The sequence below is a fragment of the Dipodomys ordii genome, unplaced genomic scaffold, assembly GCF_000151885.1.
Source record: "Dipodomys ordii isolate 6190 unplaced genomic scaffold, Dord_2.0 Scaffold97, whole genome shotgun sequence".
Taxonomy (NCBI): domain Eukaryota; kingdom Metazoa; phylum Chordata; class Mammalia; order Rodentia; family Heteromyidae; genus Dipodomys; species Dipodomys ordii.
The window spans coordinates 8,649,926-8,669,178 of NW_012267313.1; the positions used below are offsets into that span (position 1 = coordinate 8,649,926).

Consider the following 19,253-nt stretch of genomic DNA (forward strand, 5'->3'; position numbering starts at 1 on the left):
TTACTAGAGCAAGCAAGCTTTTCCATGACACTCAGCCACAATCATCTGGTTAGACAGCTCCCAATCCCAATCTAAGAATTCGTGTGACACAGTCAATGTTTTATATGTTTTACAAGCTGCTTCATCTTGGGCTGTCACAAAACAGGTAACTAAGGTCACAAAGGATTTGGTTGCAATGTGCTATGAACACCACATTTTGTGAACACTGGACCCAACCAATCAAATGACTCAGAACTGTGTCTCTTACAACAACAGGTGTTAATTTTTGGATATATAGTTCTCTTGTCTTTCTTTTCTTTCTTCTTCATTTATCTCTTCCCTTTCCTTTTTTCCCTCCCTCCCTTCTTCCTTCTTTCCTTTATTCTTCCTTCCTTCCCTCCTTCCCTTCTTTCTCTTTCTGTGCTGGTACTATGGCCTTGACTCAGGAGCTTGAGTTCTCACTTTTCTCTCAAGGTTGGTGTTCTACTACTTGAGCCACACCTCCATGTCCAGCTTTCTACTGGTTAACTGGAGATAAGAGTCTTAGGGAATTTCCTGCTAAGCTGGCTTCAAACTTTGGTCCTCAGATCTCAGCCTCCTGAGTAGCTAGGATTATAGGCATGAGCCACCTGTACCAAGTAGCTCTCTCATTTTATATAAAATAAGCCTCAGTCAAATCTCCAAGTTCTCTAATTTTTTTTAAAAAAAGCAAAGCTAACTAAAGCAGCATATGAGGGAAAGAAAAGCAGAGAGCGCAGCAGCCAATGTCCCAGCGTACATCGGTCCACTCTTACCAGGGCCAGCTTCTGCTTCCACAGGTGTCCCCTCTTCAATGGGGGCCTCCTCTACCTTCACCAAAGGTGTCCTGCCCTTTAGTGAGGGCTCATTGGCACCTTTCTGTGGCTCCTTCTCTGGGTCTTTCTTCTCAGGTTCTGCTCTGGCTTCTCTCTTGACAGGGCGGATGTTTCCAGGGGATGGGGGCCGGGCCTGAGCAGCAGCTTTCACTGAGCCAGGAGGCAAGGAGGACACAGGTCGGGGTGTACCAGGCAAGTGAGGCAAGGACTTGGATGGCAGCCTGGGCAGCAAAGGAATGACAGGGAGACTGGGTATGTGAGAATGGATTTCTTGGGCCCTCAGATACTGATTTCTAGAAAAGCAGTGCAGACAATCAACTAGGAACACTTTTAGTTAGCAAATGGATCCCCTGTAGGAACCCATCCCAATGTTTTCTTTTTCTTTGCATTAAACAAGGCTTTTCTTCCTGAGTCAACAGCTTTGATGACAAGCTGTGCTGTATGTAGCCCAGTGAGCATGCGTATCTCCTTACCAGAGGCGTGAGGGCGCTGTTGGCCTCCCTTTGGGATTAGATGGGGAAAGAGTTCTTCGGGTGCCAGAGGTCAGGTGGAAGGGCACGTTCTCTCTCTCTCTTTTGTGGCCCTGAATTTACAGAAACTCAGCAGTTAGATTTCTCTGTGCATGACACAACCACAATTAGAATATTCAACAGCAGAGCCATAAGCCAGGTAACAGAGTTTTACGTGCCTGCTGCTTCAGACAACACTGTTCTCTCTTTACCCCTTATAATGATAGAGAAACTGGTCTTTCCTCATGTAACTTCCTCTTGCTTTCCAAGGAAAGTCAGGTTGAAGGTGAAGAATTTTAGGTTTCTCCACAGTTCTTTACCAGGTATGAAACTGAAATGTGAGGACAGACTAAAGCATCACCCCTCTCCTGATGGCCAACCAGGAATTTAGCCAGAGATGTGGCTCCTGGGTGTAAATATACAGAGAGAAACAAGATCTGGTGGATTGATGAGTCTTTTAAAGACCACAGAACAAGGTCTGTATCCTTCAGCCATACCAAATTCATATTTCAGGACAAAGGTGCAAAGAGGCTTCTAGAGACATACAAATTACCTCATAGTAGCTTGGCTACCTTGCCAGTAATAATAAGCACACATTATATCCTCACTTGTAAAGCTTCAGTTTACAGTAGGGTCTGATGCCCTTTCAAGAGTTGGTTTCTTAGCAAACAACTAGTGTTTTCAAAATTCCATTTCCAACACATCTTAAGATCTAGGCTGTACAAAGATTAGTTAGCAAGACAGAAATCTCTTATTTTGATTTCTAGTGAGGGACACTAGTTATTGCAGTCTCTGATATGGCTGGGAGAAGAGTCGGGGCAGGCGTCCAGGCCATTTCCCCTGCAAAGGCTATTTGGTTTCTTACTTACAAAAATGAAAGTACGCTGGAATTGCACTTATTTGTCTGGCATTCCCAACAGGCCAGTTCAGGCCACTCACTGAAGAAAAGCAAAGAACAGTTTTCATTTTCAAGTTCATATCTGTAGCCAAAAGCACAACCCCTCAAGTGGAGAGGAAGTGGGGGGACAGGACCACCTGGCCAGCCAACCAGCCAGATTTGTGATGGGTATTGTGGCAAGAGAGATAGAGGAGACAGGGAAGTTATATTATTTTTAATAAATATACAAGGGCCAGAGTCAAGGTGAAAACAAGAAGTAACAAAGCAGTTAAGCTTTCCTCCATTTAAATGCTAAATCACAATGTCTGGGAGATCAAAAAGAGTCTAGTTATCTAAAACTAACCTCTCCTTTCAAAGAGTAAAAATCTGGCAATTCTCTGCACAAGATAGAAGGCAGATGGGAAGCTTATCTGAGAAAACAAAGCCCTGAAGCTCACCTATTGTTCCTATGTTTTTGGTAGGCCCAGAGTATCTTGGAATACTAAGCAACATACATCCTGGCTACCCAGAACCATTGCTTCAAAGTTGTAGGTTGCTAGACCTGACCACATGTATTCATCCAGCTGAGAAAGAATAAAGACAAAAGGGATCCACTGCTATTTTGAGTTTTTAACTCTCATTTTCTGCATGGGGAGCTGGAAATTTTACTCTAATTTGGCTCTTGAACCATCTAGCTAGAGCCTGCCCTTCCCTTTAAGGGTTTACTTTCACTCCTATTAAACTCCTTGCTTTGCCACTTTTGTGTGTGAATATTCACCAATGCTTTGTTGGAGATGCCAAGAATCTAAGATCTTGACCTCCACAACCACCATCCACAGGTAACAGCTGAGTGGGTGTGTCATGGCCACCCTGTCTAATGCCCACAGCAGACTTTGAGATACTGTCTGTGCATAGAAACAAACGGAACAGAGACTGGTGGCTGTCCCACTACTCACCACAGTGCTGTGGATGGTCTTCCTGCGCGCAGATCCCTCAGGTGGAGTTACAAGGAGTTTCGGTCGTTCCGCTGGGTTTCTAGAGTGTGCAGCTTTGTAGGGCATGATGATGGGGCTGGAAGATGCTGAACGAGGACAAATGGGGATAACTAGGATGCAGGTGATTGGTTTTACACACAGAATGCCAGAGGAGTAGGTGAAGAAAGCCAGAAGCAGTTTCAGGAGAAGGAGCAAAGCAGAGATAGAGAGAAAAGTAGGGAAAAGATGTTATTATCTAAAGGTGTCCAGAACCACCAAAATCAACTCTCCTCACATCCTGTGAATTTAGGATGTGTCAAAAAATAGGATGCACTGCTTTATATTACAGAAGTAATTAAAAAAAAACAACGAAAAAACTATAGGAGCCAGTGGGCAGCTTACTCCTGAAAACTGATGGTTCTGCTAAAACGCCAGAGAAGAGCGATGATTTTTATATGAGAAAAAAAACAAACCCAAAATTTTTCTTGGTTTTAAGACGGACTAAAAAAAGTAGAAAGACAGGGAGCATGCAGGCAATATACCACAACTCTTCCAAGAGCCAAGTTCAACAGCAAGTAAGGCACAAGGAAAGCAAGTGAGGTTTAAAAATGATCAAGTCTTACTAGATTTAAGACTTGCTATATGGATAAGCAATAGTTTCCAGAAAAGAATCCTATAAATGTTTTATCTATTTAGAGGCACAACCAATGCATCAGTTTTCCAAGAGCTAAGGCATTTGATAATAAGAAGCAGCAGTAGAACGTATAGGGAGATGGGATGGCATTTTATAAAATGGTGAAAAGAACAGAAACCATGTTAGAATTGCTGAAAACAAAACAAAAAACGCATCAGGTTGAATAATTAATACCTTTTACAGTTTTACTCACAACTGAATTTTTTTTTGGAAAAGCTACATAGTTCCTGACCATTAATCACATCAATCATTCTAAGTAACAATGAATTCAAGACTACTCATGTAATACTTCAAAAAGTGAGGGTGGTAAGGCTCCAACGTCCATTTTCAGACCCCATATAGAAATCTTTTCCAGTAAGAGAAGAGAGGAGTCAACATGACTTCTGAGGATAAGACTATATATTCAGACCAGGTTATGAAATGATTTTTACCACACTGTACCCATTGTAGCAACCCTTTAAAGAGACATAATATGTCAGGTAAATATAATTTTATTAATAAATTAAAAACTCACTGGTGGTTCATACTTGAATCCTAGCTACTCAGAATATTGAGATTTGGAAGATTGTGGTTCCAAGTTAGCCAGGCAAAAAAGTTTGTAAGATTATATCTCAAAAATAACTATTGAATGAAACAAAATAAAACAAAAGTGGGGCTGGAGACTTGGCTCAAGTGCAGAGAGCCAATTGAACAAGCAAGTTGAATAAGCATGAAGCCCTGAGTTCAAATCCCAGAATTGGCAAAATATTTTAAACTGTATTAAAACCTCAAAATTCGTTTAGAATAACCTGAGAGACATTTAGAAAATAATACTTGTTATATTTGTTTAATCAACAAAGAATGGATCAGATTGTTGTTTAATTTTTGCTGTGCTGGGGACAGAACTTGGAGCTTCTTTCATAGTAGGCAAGTATCCTACCACTGAGTTACAACCCAGCTCTAGATTGAATCTTTATTAAATGTTTCCAAATACTTCTTAGTGTCTTCTGGTTATCCCTTGAATGGGTGAGGCAGTATATTTTTTTTTAGGATAAATGAAAAGTACAGTTTTTTTTTCTCATTCTTGCTAAAAAGAACATGTGTGCTTTACTTGTGAGCTGATATAAAGTTTTCCTTCTGACCTTAATGCGAAGAATGACTTGTATTGTCTAAAGAAGAATCTTTTGTATTATGCTTCTTCTGATCATGGGAGAAACTATCCGAAAATGACCTTTAAGTGCCAAAACAAGGCACTTGGATTCCCAGACAAGGGAAGAGCATATTCGTGCAAAACTCTTCCGTGTCAAACAAATGCATTCTAGAAATAATGTCCTGCTAAGATGTTTCTGCAGATTCATGAGCAGGTAGGGAGACATACAATGCCCCAGGCTCAGCCAGAAGCCATTAACCTTGCTAAAGGATCAAGAAAGCCTAGAAAATAGCTCTGCTTGAGAGCTGACAATGAAAAAGTAATGAAGCCTGGAATTATGATAAAATGTTTTTTTCTTCCTCCCTTTTTTTTTCTTTCTTTCCTCCTTGGTAATGATTTTCACCTCTCTTCTGTTTGCCATTTCCTTTTATTTCCTCTGGACTTGTTGACGCAGAATCTTGCTATATAGCCCTGGATGGCCTGACATCGGAGTCCTCTTGCCCCAGCCTTCCATGTTTTGAGATTATAGGTATGCACTACGGCACTCAATAGAAAATAGCAATTTTATGATCTGTCTGTGGAACATTTGCTGAGACCATGAGATACGTGACATAATTTCATGATGCCTTTCGGTTTATTCGTCACTGTAGTGTTGAGGAGACAGAAATACAAGTTCAAGATATTCTAAACTACCTACTGTACTCTATACAAAAACACTTACATTTAATTGTTCAAGGAATATCTACTGGCTAAAAAAACATTAAGAATTCCTTAGAATTCATTATAGTCCTGAGCAGCAGCTATCGCAAAACCAGAGGTCTTCAAATGAATTATTTGCATAATCTTTCCCTTCTGAAGAAACAAGTGAGGGCAATAAATATACTTATTTTTTTATCCAAAGTATCCTTTATAACCTAAGTAGTTTAATTTTGCATCAACATTATCCCATACAAATGTCTTTGGGAAAATATTCTACTATTTTTTATTGTCAGTGTATATTAATTTATCTCATCCGAGAATGAGCTCAAGTTTAAGTGGTCAGAGCATAGCATGAGGAACAGAAAAACTGCCCAGTAGATCACAAATATGTACTAAGAGACTACCATTACTATACTTAGTATTTTACATGTACTAAGTTACTTACTCCCTAGCTCAAAGAATCAGATGCACTTTGAAAAATACGTACTGAAAAAAGTGGGCATGAAAAAGTAACCCACAGCAATGGATATGAGAGGTATGGGGCTGGGATTTCTAATTCTCTGAGACTTTACCGTTTGCTCATGGGAGCAGCTGTAACCACTGAAGAGTGTAGGCCTTAGGTCAGTGGCCTTAATCTGTTACAGTGACCACGGCTAGGGATACGGCCCTCATTTTGCCAATGGTAATTTGGAATCAGATGAAGTCAAGAGACAAAAAGAAAACTGAAAGAAAAGAACGATCAAAGAGAGTACATAAAAAAATCCAGTGACAGAAAAAGTGTCCTTGAAAAGACAACTGGGAGATACATTTTACATATACAATCCTAGATTGAAATTATGGAAAACCACAAGTTTTGTTTTATTAAATAGAAGCAATGTTAATGCAACAGGTAACAATGAACTTGGGAACGGATTAACACTAAAGGCAACTCAATCAAGTAAAGGCTCTGTCCTGTTGAGCACTGAAATAAATCACAGAAATGTACCATTTGTGAAAAGGAGAATGGAAAAATTGCAAAGAAAAGAAGAACCAAATTGCAAATAAGAAGCACCTTGACTAAGCACAACCACCAAGAAGGCAGGGGGGAGATAGACAAGTAAAATGGGTGGGAAATGGGGAAATGAGGAAATGGCGCTGGGAAACTAGAGAAGAATGAAAGAATTGACAAAGTTAGTGATGACAGAAATAGCAAAGAAACAGTGTTTTAGCTCTGAGGTCATATTTCAGCACAACACAACATCCAATGTGGAACTTTAGACACATGGTAGCTGACAACTGTGGAAAGCCTATGAAATGGCAGTCTGCAAGGTTCTTCACCGATGATGAAAATCTTTGGTGCCTTGCATCGAAGTATGAAATCCATAGGCATAAATAATAAATTCTTTTGAAATGCCATGCTTTTTCCTCCAGGAAAAAAAAAATCTCAGCTGAGCGTTAGTGCCAAGAGGTCGGTAGGACCATGATTAAGACCCAGTTCACTAACTTTCTAAGGGCTCTGCTGAGTCACTTACTGCCCTTTCATCTGTTTTCCAGATGGTGAGAGTAGCCATACTTGTCGTCCTCACTGACTCACAGAGGTCTCTAAGAAGTACAGTGGATGCTCGCTGGCTCACTGGGCACGAGAGATGAAAGACACTTCATAAACCACCAAGGATTACTCTTTAAGCAGGCTAGTCAACATGAAGAGACTTGCAGAGGCAAAGCCTTTTTTAAAGGGAACTCTTTAAAGAGGCTATGCAACTCTGACTCTGCCAAAGAGATTTGGGGAAATAAGTCACTTTACCAGGAGAGTTATGTTATTAAAAAACAAAACAAAATCTGTATCAGCTCACTAGATATAAATGCTACACTAACTTTTCATTAAACTAATTCAGTCATGCAGGCATGTTTTGCATTTTTAAGAGGTTTTAGTAATAGGCAGGACTAGGTAGGGTCTCTATTTTTCTTAAAAATTTTTTGGTGGTAGAGTTTTGTGATTGGTAAGCAAACTTTGTATTACTTGAGTATTGTTACCCCCAAGGCCTTCCGTTTTCAGTTTTTTTTGTTTTTTGTTTTTTTTTGACAGACTCTTGTATTTTTGTCTAGACTAGCTTTAGACCAAGATCCTCTGACTTCTGGCTCCCCAATAGGTGGGATTCCAGGGCATGTAATGTGCCACCACATCCAGCCTACATATTTTTTTTTTGTTTTGTTTTGGGTCCGGTTGTGGGGCCTGAACTCTGGGCCTGGGCACTGTCCCTCAGCTCTTCAGCTCAAGGCTAGCACTCTACCACTTGAGCTACAGCGCCACTTCCGGCTTTTTTCTTTTTGCTTATGTGGTGCTTGAGGAATCAAACCCAGGGCCTCATGCATGCAAGGCAAGCACTCTACCATTGAGCCACCTTCCCAGCCCCAGCCTACATATTTTCAATGATTACAGCAAATAAGTAAGGCCTTTAGTTTAATTAGTTTTGCCACAACTCCTAAGTTGCACATGAAAGGCTGGGGCTGTTAACCCCAGCCACGTTAAGAAATTCTATGCTTGCGTTGATCTTATTCTCTTAGCTCACATATATGTATTAAATATTAAATCATATCTTGATTATCTGAGATATAGGAGTAGAAAGAAAAGTAGGTAAAGGAATACTTTTTTTTCTGGTAAGTTCATGAACAGATAGTGGCACCTGAAGCCATCTGATCACAGGGAGGGGCTTCATCTATCTGCCTGGCGTCTGGTGTCCAGATAAGATGCATAGCGGATGTAAAGAGCAAACAATGCCAGGGACATGAAACCCACACCAACAGACATTTCTACCCGAGCAGAGGGAACAAACACCAGGAAAGTCTGATGAACATGGGCAGCACAGATAGGCTTCAGAAGGAGAACTTTCCCTCACCAGGAAAGTGGCACCTGGATGGCTTTACCTGCATCTCCAGACAAGGCAGCTGTGCTTTTACTTCTGGCCAGGTATGAATGTGTAGGCGTCAGGAGTCTGTTAACAACGCTGCTCTCCCAGGGGCTGAGCTGCAGGCGGCGAGCTAAATGTCACCACATAAGCAATATGTTAGGAGTGTTCTTTCCAGGGTCCAGAGAGCGCAGGACATCCTAGCTATTGCCTCCATACGCTGGGCCTTGGAGAGAGATCAGCCTTTCCAAGGAGAGCAGCTGGCTGAGAGTAAGGGGAACAGGATCCCGGCCCAGGGGAAGCAGCTACCCTCAGACATTGCCTTTTCTTAAGATGTCAAGTTTTTAGTCACAGATTTTGCCAATCGCTTTTCTTTCATAGTCAACAGGTCTTGAAGCAGAACTGTCATTTCATCTACAGACTTGTCATGTATGGAAAACCTGAAGGAGTACCTACTGGATGGGCATTAGGATAGGTAATGGATTCATGGCATATATGGCAGCCAAAAGGGCTTTCTAAGTCTCCTTGGTTAAACTAAATATTAACTGGCATTAAGACATAATAAAAGAGATCTCTTGTGAAAATTACTAAAATATGTAAAGCCAGTAGAAAGTACTATGGCAGGTATGGTTATATACTATTAGGGCAGTAGGAGTGTAAGCAACAACAGAATATAGCAACAACCTAAATTTACAGAATGAAATCCATTGACAAATGTGATTAGGAAATGGAAATCTTCCACAGAACTGCTCAATAGGTGAGACAGGAAAGAAAGACGGATGCTTCCTTTTCTGTAGGATGATTGTGGCTTAGAACCACAGAGATGACAGAGCGTCAAAAAGATTAGTTTTTTTTCTTTTCTCCAGTAAGAATTTAAATTACTTTATTTCTAAGTCATTAAGCACCAACCACAGAATTCGGTTTCAAATAAAGATAATTACAAACTCATTTTAACTTGCACATAAGGCAAAGCATAGGACTATGAATGAAATATTGCTAAGAGAAACATGTCTCCACTTTGCGACATTCATAACAAATGCTCTATCTTTCATTAGAAGACTTTTTAGTACAGGTTAGTAGAGAGTTAGCTCATTTTTTTTTTTTAACCTAGAGGGTCTTGACTCGAAGCGTTATAAAGCTTAAGCAGGAGGTATTAATTACAGTGGGACTATGTGGAATTGGTTCCATCTAATCACTTTAAAATGAGATGGTGGAAGTGGCGCTGTGGCTCAAGTGGTAGAGCGTTCACCTTGGGCTGAAGAGCTGAGGGATAGCCCCCAAGCCCAGAGTTCAAGCCCCACGACCCACAAAAACAAAACAAAACAAAATAAAATGAGATGGTTACAAGTTCCGTGAAAGACAGACCACCCAGGTCAGAAGAGACCAATCAAAGGCCTCAGGCCATGAAGGTAAACATACATAAGTAACCCTGATTAAGGAAACAAGTATCTTCATTACCACATTCTTACAGAAGAATAAAATCACTATTCAGTTTCATGTAATGAGTGCCAAGTAGAAATTAGGCAAATGTTGCCAGATCCTTATTTGTTTTGTTAGAAGAAGGAAACCTAAGCAGTATATGAAATTTTCCATAGGTTTTAAGTTGGCAACTAATTCAAATAATATTATAAAGCACTACATAGGCTAAATAGAGAATTTAGCTCAAGGTCTATCATTGTCTTCTGATATCAGAGATTTTAGGGGAAATATGTAAATTAAGTAAAGAGAGAGCTTCACTTTAAAATGAAGACTCTTAAAAACAACCTCATTATTGTCCTGTGTTGGGAAAAACCTGATTAAGTAGGTAGCTTAAAGATAATGATATAGAGAAAAGTCTCTGTGAGACTCTCATCTCCAATTAGTCACTCAAAAAACCAGCAATGGCACTGTGGCTCAAGTGGTATAGCACTAGCCTTGAATACAAAGTGACTCAGGGACAGTACTCAGGCCCTGAGTTCAAGCCCCATAATCAACAACAACAAAACATAATGATATAGCTGGGCTTGGTGGCACATGCCTATAAATTCAAGCACTTGGGAGCTGAGGCAGGAAGATCTCAAGTTTGAGACATAAAATTTTAAAAACTTATATATTTGTAATATAAAAATTTCCAAAGGCAATCATAGTTGTAGCAAGTGAAAAAATACTTAATAATCAAAGCTTTCGTTTGATCAGGTAATTTTATCAGGTCATGTAACACTCTATTCAAGTGAAATCATCAAAATATTAAACACCAGAAGGGCATAGGCACAGACCTACAACTGGCTTCCACTAGCTCTGAAAGGCTCAGACCAGCACATGAGATCTCGGGAGGTGGCCATTTGCCAAGTTCTACAGCGGAATGTTAGCATTTGATAACTGCAGAGCTGTTCAGACGCACTATTGCTGCCCATCAGTCTTGATGGCTTCCCAGCCTCAATTTACTATCAGTTAAAATGTAAGACCTCTGTCACAGGACTGAGAAAACTCAATCTAGTGCACATACCCTCTTCTCTACAAAGGCTTTGAACTCAAGAGCTTAGTAAAAACAAATGCTTTCTAATGAGACAATAAGGCACAATTAGCTTTTATAAACAACCAGCAGAAAATAATTATATTTCTAAATTGCAGAAATTCAAATTCAGAAGAATTTCTACTGTTACCAAAGGCCTGAAGCCTCTCACTACACCTTGAGGGTTTTGTCTAAGTTACAAAAAGACAAACAAGCCAGGTGACATTGATGAGGATGCAATTGTACTCATAAACTGACATGTTGAATCCAAACACCTCTGTACAACTACTGAAAGATAATTAAAAAAAATCTATGAATAAAATAACCAACTAAACCAACAAAAATCTTCCCACAGAACGTGCCTGATGGGAGCCCCTTCCAGTGTGATGTTCCTGGAAGAACAGGAACACTCACATATTTTTTGGAAAAGGGCAACAGAAACAGCGCTTCTCATGTGTCCTCTTTCTTGTTCTATCAGTCTAGCTGGATATTCAACTTCCAGGTGTAATTCATCATGGCCCAGATTGTTTATCAGATATCCACTAACTAGCTAAGCTACCTCTGCTTCTGACTTCTCTAATGGTCAGTGCATTCTTCCACTGAGTCAGACTAAGGTGCAGAACTTCCGGTGCAGCGTAGCAACCAAGTGCTGAGGAGCAGTTGAGCTTAGTTTTGATTCCTCTTCTGAATATTCAGAGGGTCTCTGTTACTTTAGCTGGAATAGATGCTCCATCCAATGGATCTTTCTTAGTTTTAAGATCACATAACCTCAAGATAGCCACTTAGATGTTATCATGCAGTGTCCCCAACATACCATACATAGACAATTAAGCATGGTCAATCTACGGGGGCAGGGACAGGACATTGTCAATTTATTATCTATCTCCTTACTCTCATCCTAATTTCAGCAATGGAACTGTAAGAGGCTATGGTAAGCAAGGTTTAATTTCAATGTAAAAGTTTAAAAGAATCTGGCTGGATAATGGTGACTCATGCCTGTAATCCTAGTTACTCAGGAGGTTGAGATCTGAGGATCATGGTTCAAATCTAGTTGGGTAGAAAAGTCCATAAGACTTTTTTTTTTTTTTTGTCGGTCATGGGGCATGAACTCTGGGCCTGGGCACTGTCCCTCAGGCAAGTGCTCTACCACTTGAGCCACAGTGCCACTTCTAGTTTTCTTATGGTTAATTGGAGATAAGAACCTCACAGACTTTTCTGCCCAGGCTGGCTTTGAACTGCGATCCTCAGATCTCAGCCTCCAGAGTAGCTAGGATTACAGGTATGAGCCACCATCGCCTGGCCTCCGTGAGACTCTTATCTCCAATGAACCAACAAAAAGCTGGAAGTAGAGGTGTGGCTCAAGTAGTCAAGTGCCAGACTTGAACAAAAAAGCTAGGCAAGAGTGTGAGATCCCAGTACACAGTTACAATATAACACACATACCAAAAAAAGATTTACAAAATCCTGCGGTTGCTTCAGATCACAAAAGCATAAAATTAAAATACTGTGACAAACCCCATAGAAAATATAACATTTATATCAAAGGAATAAGTTAGAAAACACAAGGTTTTGTGAGTATTTTTTTTTTTGTCAGTTGTGAGGCTTGAACTCAGGGTCTGGCATTGTCCCTGAGCTCTTTTGCTCAAGGTTATTATCACACTACTACTTTGAGTCAGAGCTCCACTTCCAGTTTTCTGGTGCTTAATTGGAGATAAGAGTCTCATAGCCTTTCTTGACCAGGCTGGCTTTGAACTGCGATCCTCAAATCTCAGCCTCCTGAGTTATTAGAATTAAAGGCATAAAATACCAGCACCCAGCCTGAAACAAAATTTAAGAATACTTTTTTTTTTCTTTGGCCAGGACTTGAACTCTGGACCAGGGTATTCTCCCTGACCTTTTTCACTCAAGGCTAGCACTCTACCACTTGATCCATAGCTCTACTTCCAGTTTTCTGGTGGTTAACTGGAGATAAGAATCTCAGAGACTTTCCTGCCTGGGCTGGCTTTGAATTATGATCCTCAGATCTCAGCTTCCTAATTTACTGGGATAACATGTGTGAGCCATCAGCACCCAGTTCTAAGAATATAAAAAGAATACAGAAAATTAGAAAAGTTTCTAATTTGACTTGCTATCTCATATCAATGATTAATACAAGCTAAATTTTAAAAGGAACAGTTTTGGCTAAAAAGCAAGAATAGGAAATCGTTCAAACATTTACTACTTTATGAGAAAGTATCAAATAACACCAACACTCATATAATTACATATATTACATACATACATTACAATGACACCATGATAACTTTTATACAATACCAAATTTATAAAGACATACATACAGAACATGCACACATTATGCTCCTTATAAAGATTATAAACACAGAAACTGTCTACTTTTAAGATAAAGCCCTTAAATAAGCACAATCTGTTATTCTGAAAGAGTATGTGCTTTTTCATTACACAATAATTCTTTGGTTTTACTTACACTCACCTTAATTAACATAAAACAAGTAGCTTATATTATAAGCTTGATTGTTCCTTCTATGGTATATGTAAAATAAAACTTTTACTTTATAAATACCTCAACATTCATGTATTGTAAATCCATAGGATGCATAAAACTTAAAACTCAGAAAAGAGGTTAATTGTGGGACTGTGATTATAAAACTTTTCAGGAGGCTAAAATGATAATGGTATTCTTGAAGGTTGGTCAAATCCTTCATGAGTGAATGAATGGATACTGAAAACCCAATCACACACAGGAGAAAATCAGAGCCTGGAATTTCCAAGGTACAGATGAAAAGCCAGAGGCAATATGATTGGAGGCAACAATGTTCATGTTGTGGAGAGTGGGTAGTTTCGGGAGCTGTACACTGTTACTAAAGAGTCCACAGAAGCACCACTTCATCACTGCTAAATACAACATTCAGCCATGGTCTAAAATGGGGAACAGTCTTGTCACAAGGCAAATGCTGCGCAGACGTTTATTGCTTTTTTACTCGCAAGTTTTTTCTTCCTATTTAAGAAACGCAGGGAAAGCAACTTCAGATGCATATTTTCATCTGTAAACATCTGAAAAGTTTTTTAAAAAGCATTAAAAATAACAAAACATTTTTTTAAATTTCCTTTTTGACTGTACCTCTATCTGGAGAATTTAGCAAAGTCGCAGAGGAGGATGAGAGCCGCTTGCTAATGACCGGATCGACGTGTTTCGAAAGATTCATGGTGGAAACTGACCGCCTGTCTGGATCTACGATAAAGGGAGATAATGCTAATTGACAGCATGCAGTATTGCAATTTCCTGGGTCAGTAATGGAGGGAGACTAGGATTGAATGATAACAGCTCTATGTCTAGATCTTTCATAACAGCAGTTTTCTAAGTAGACACATTAAAGGGAACATAGGTGAGAAATGAAATTCATTTTTCTTATAGAATAAATAAGTATTCAGATCCACAGCTTGAAATTCAACAATATTATTACAATTGAAGTGGACAAAGAGAAAAGGAAGGCCAAGGAAGGGCTCCAGAGATGACAGAGACCAACTACAAGCAGAGAGAGGAGCTTGGAATGGTGAATACCTTCTCAACTTCTTCAGGCAAGAACAGTGGATGGTAACAGTGTGGGTAAAATATACCAAAAATTCTGGAGTTGAAAGCACATTTGGTTCTGTGTGCTCGCCTGTACTTTTGCTTGTAAATTATTTTATCCAGCTTAGCACAGAAGTTTTAAAAAAATAAGACAGGACATGGTAGTACACAACTGTAATCTCAGTTCCTTGGGAGGGAGAGACAGAAGGATTGAAAGTTTGAGGCTAGTTTGGGCATTTTAGCAAGACCCTGTCTCAAAGTAGAAAAACAGTAAGAGTACAAAGGATCTAGCTCAGAAGTAGAGCGCTTGTGCCTACTATGGGTGAGGTACTGAATTCAACTCACAGTACTGCAAAAACAAAAACAAAAAAAACAAGAAAGACAAGTGCTCTAGGTCTGTAAAGGCAGAACAGTTCACAAACTTGCCCAACAGATCTGATGGTGACATAAATTAGAAAACTTTGAGTTCTTATTAGTGTTCATTCTGCAGCCAAATAATAATATTTAAAGTTGAAGTCAGAAGGAAAATAGCCATGAAAAATGCCAAAAAAAAAAAAAATCAGCTAGGTGTGGTGGTGCATCCTGTAATGCCAGCAGTGGGGAGGCTGACGTAGGGAGACTGAGGTCATTTGTGCTACATAATTAGCTTGAAGCCAGCGTGTGCTAGTCAAGAACCTATCTGAAAAAGCAGATAAAAAGGTAAAAATTACCTTAGCTAATTTACTGTTGGTACAGTGGGACCAAATTCTTATCATGCTCACTATAAAAACTGTTTCCAAATTAAAGAAAATATGGTAAAGGTCTACAAACCTCAATATATACTTGTCTAGTAGATAGATATTTTGATCCACAATGGCTAAAGATGAAGTTTTATTTTTTTGATAACTTTTTTGATTGTTTTTTTATTGTGAAAATACTGTACAAAGGGGTTACAGTTACATGAGCAAGGTAATGAGTACATTTCTTTCTTTTATGCATTGAACTCAGGAAGGCCTCCATTTAAGTGCTCTACCACTTGAGCCATGGCCCGACCCTTATGCTTTGATTTCGGACACAGTCTCATATTTTTGCCCTCAGACAGAGTCTCATATTTTTGTCCTGGTATTCCTCATATTGTTACTCTCCTACCCCCACCTCCCTGGGATTACAGGTATGTGCCACCATACATAGCCTGCATCATTTTATTTTCTGTTGTTGCCTGCTTATACAACTAAAACACAAATATTCTTTGTCGTTGATACCCTCAATTCTAGTTCCCAATGGTCTAACATTGGCAGTAAACATTCTGGAATGAACTTCCTCACAGAATAGCTCTTTTAAACATTTCTAACTTCAACCGAGTTTTAAAAATTATAGTTACAACATCTCAATATTAAAAAAATAAAAACGAAACAAACCACCAAACACCTGTCTATGACTTTTATACTTAACTGGTGGGTTTGGGGGGAGAGGATTCCTAATAAAATGATCTAGACAGGAATACAATCATGAGATGTGAGGCACAGGGCCCAAGGAAGGCCAACAAAAGCCATTCACATTTTCTTTTCTTTTTTGCCCTCCCCCCCTTTCTCTCTCTGTGTGTGTTGTGTGTGTGTGTGTGTTTGAATAGTTAATTAATGATAAGAGTCTCACAGCCTTTCCTGCCTGGGCTGGCTTCAAACTTTGATTCTCAGATCTCAGCTTTCTGAGCAGCTAGGATTATAGGTGTGAGCCACTAGTGCCTGGCTCATTCTCACATTTTTCTTTTTTCTTTTTTGTCAGTCGTGAGGCTTGAACTCTGGGCTTGGGCGCTGTCCCTGCACTCTTCAACTCAAGGCGAGCACTCTACCGCTTCAGTCACAGCGCCACTTTCAGTTTTCAAGTGGTTTACTGGAGATAAGAGTCTCACAGACTTTCCTGCCCAGGCTGGCTTTGAACCACAATCCTCAGATCTCAGCCTCCTGAGTAGCTAGGATTACAGGCGTGAGCCACCGGTGCCCGGCTTTCATTCTTACATTTTTCTAATGTTGCTTTTTATTTTTTTTCATTTTTTTATTGTGTAATGTTGCTTTTTAGATGTTAAGTTTTAGTTGGAGGAAACCTGTATAACGCCTGTCTTCAACAAGTAATTAAAAATACTTAATTTTGGGGGTTGGAAGCGTGGCTCAAGTGGTACAATGCTAGCCAATGAGCAAACACAAGAGTCACATACAGAGTCCTGGTCTGGGACCCAACAAAACCAAACCAAACCATTTAGTTATGTTTCAGAATTAGCAGAAAAACAAGCTAGACTGTATATATATTTATATAGTTTGCTGCTTATTTTGGAGATGAAGTCTCACAAATTCTTTTGCCTGGACTGGCTTTGAATTGCAATCCTCCAGATCTCAGCCTCCTGAGAAGCTAGGATCACAGGTATGAGCCACAGGGAGTCTGGCCTAAAAGATATTTTTTGAAGGTTTTATTAAAAGTTATCATTTAAAGGGGAAGCAAATATGCCACAGTAATTATTTCAACACCTTTTAGTCACCCATGTCACATTATCAGACTTAGGAAACACTGTGTGAATCCCAGATCTAGGTCTATACAGTAGGAAGATAGTAATCATGCATTATGGCTAAGGTATGATGGTTCAGCTAGGGATGAACTGGCCCGTGGTCTGAGGTGCTAACTATGGGGCAGGCAGTCAGCAACCACAGGAATGTTTGTACCATATTTTCTAGTACCACCCAAAGTTGTGAAGTGGTGGTCCAAGCCTGCTAAATCGACAAAGATGACTCAACAAAACCACCTGAGGACAGAATGTAACACATGATTTTTTTCAAAGTAAATACTAAAAATAAATACATACAAAAATAAATTGTTAAGACTCACACAAATGAAAAGAACCTGCATGCTATGTAAAATTCAGGGTGTATTGAATTTACAAATGTAAAACATTTCCAATTTCAATATGATTTTAAGTCCATCCAAGAAAGAAGAGCAAGCTTTGACACATGACTACTTTTAGCCTAAGCTGCCTGCCTGTTCATTTTTATAAAAGCATTAGTCTTTACTTTAGGGACAGAATACACATGCTGATAGTATTGATTTTGGTCCCATTCATATTACTATGATTCTCCCAGGGAGAAAAAAATAAACATTGGTTAACTTATTCCACAGCCCTGAAACCCTTATGCAAATGAATTCCTAAAATCTAGTCTAGAAATGCTGCATAGGTTTCTCTAAGGATTTCGCAACACAAAATGTGCTAAGGGAATGGAGAGGGCCTATCTTACCCCTACTCCTCTTCCAGTGGGAACATCAGTTAATTGGAGTTCCAAGAGTTCAGTAGGATATTCATTTTGCAACCACAGATTTGGGGGGAAAATAAAAAAGCAAATGTACCCTTACAAAAAAGACATCTGGAAGTGGTGCTGGATGGTTACCTGCGCTGCGGATACTGGGGCTCCCATGCAGAGGCCCCCCCCATGACCACCGGTTATACTTCTGCTTTGGTTTCTGGCTTCTTTCCATTGTACGTCGTACCACAGCTTCATGGCGCTCCTGAAATGGAACCATGGAGTCAGTGGTTACATTCTGGTGTTTGAAACTCCTACAACTTAAGGCAGAACCTACCCTACTATATAGCGCTGTTCTGCTACTTCCTAACTGGTATGCTTTATTTTGGGGGGGGGTGAGGAAAGAAGAGGAGCAGTACTGGGGCTTGAACTCAGGGCCTGGATATTGTCCTTTAGCTTTTATGCTCAAGGCTGGAGCTCTACCACTTGAGCCATACCTCCACTTCTGGCTTTTTGGTGGTTAACTGGAAATAAAGAGTCCATGGATTTTTCAGCCTGGGCTGGCTTCCAACTGTTCCCCAGATCTCAGCTTCCTGAGTTCCCAGGATTATAGGTGTGAGCCATTGGCAATTGGCTATGCTAGTATGATTATCTTAAGGTAAGAATAATATCCACCTTGAAGGTTACTGAAACCATAGCTCTCTGCTCATAAAGCCCTTGGTGTAGTCCAGACATTCAAATAAATGACCTCAGTCCAAGGTGCCATGATTTAGTCAGCATTGACAAGCATGGTAGTGCAGGTCTTTGCTGAATCTGATGCTCAGTGCATGTGCTACACCTAATTTAATTCTATTTATTTCTTTATTTTTGAGACAGAGTCTCATGAGGTAGCCCAGGCAGGACTAATTATCTTCCTGCTTCCATCTCCCAAATGGTAGTATGAAAGGAATGTGTATACCACATTTAGCTCATTTTTACTTTTCTTGATGTACCAAGGGTTGAATTTATGCATACTAGGCAAGGAGTCCACCACTGAACTATATCTGCAGCTCCTTGTGGTACTGAGCTTTAAAAATGGAATTCACGATTTTTTTTTCTTTTTATCTTTTTTTTTAATTTTAATTTTTTTATTGTAAAGGTACTATATAGAGGGTTACAGATACATGAGTGAGGTAATGAGTACACTTCCTCTTGAACATTGTTAGCCCCTCCATTGTTTTCCCCCTACCATCCCCTCCCTCCCTCCCTTCCCCAAACTTCTTTTTTTTTTTGATTGTGATTAAGTGATTACATAATTTCTAAGTCACAAGTTC

At 39.7% G+C, this 19,253-nt stretch overlaps 1 protein-coding gene across 1 annotated transcript in view; it reads right to left on the reverse strand.

The window, feature by feature from the left end:
• Positions 1 to 19,253, reverse strand: part of Map7 (microtubule-associated protein 7) — an 87,098-nt gene that overhangs the window by 17,193 nt on the left and 50,652 nt on the right. The window contains exons 5-10 of the mRNA XM_013026878.1: positions 18,088 to 18,205; positions 14,231 to 14,341; positions 8,620 to 8,733; positions 3,176 to 3,300; positions 1,307 to 1,416; positions 774 to 1,054 (exon numbers count right to left, since the gene is read on the reverse strand). Of these exons, the coding sequence (XP_012882332.1) occupies positions 774 to 1,054; positions 1,307 to 1,416; positions 3,176 to 3,300; positions 8,620 to 8,733; positions 14,231 to 14,341; positions 18,088 to 18,205 (859 nt within the window). The remainder of the gene's footprint in view (positions 1 to 773; positions 1,055 to 1,306; positions 1,417 to 3,175; positions 3,301 to 8,619; positions 8,734 to 14,230; positions 14,342 to 18,087; positions 18,206 to 19,253) is intronic.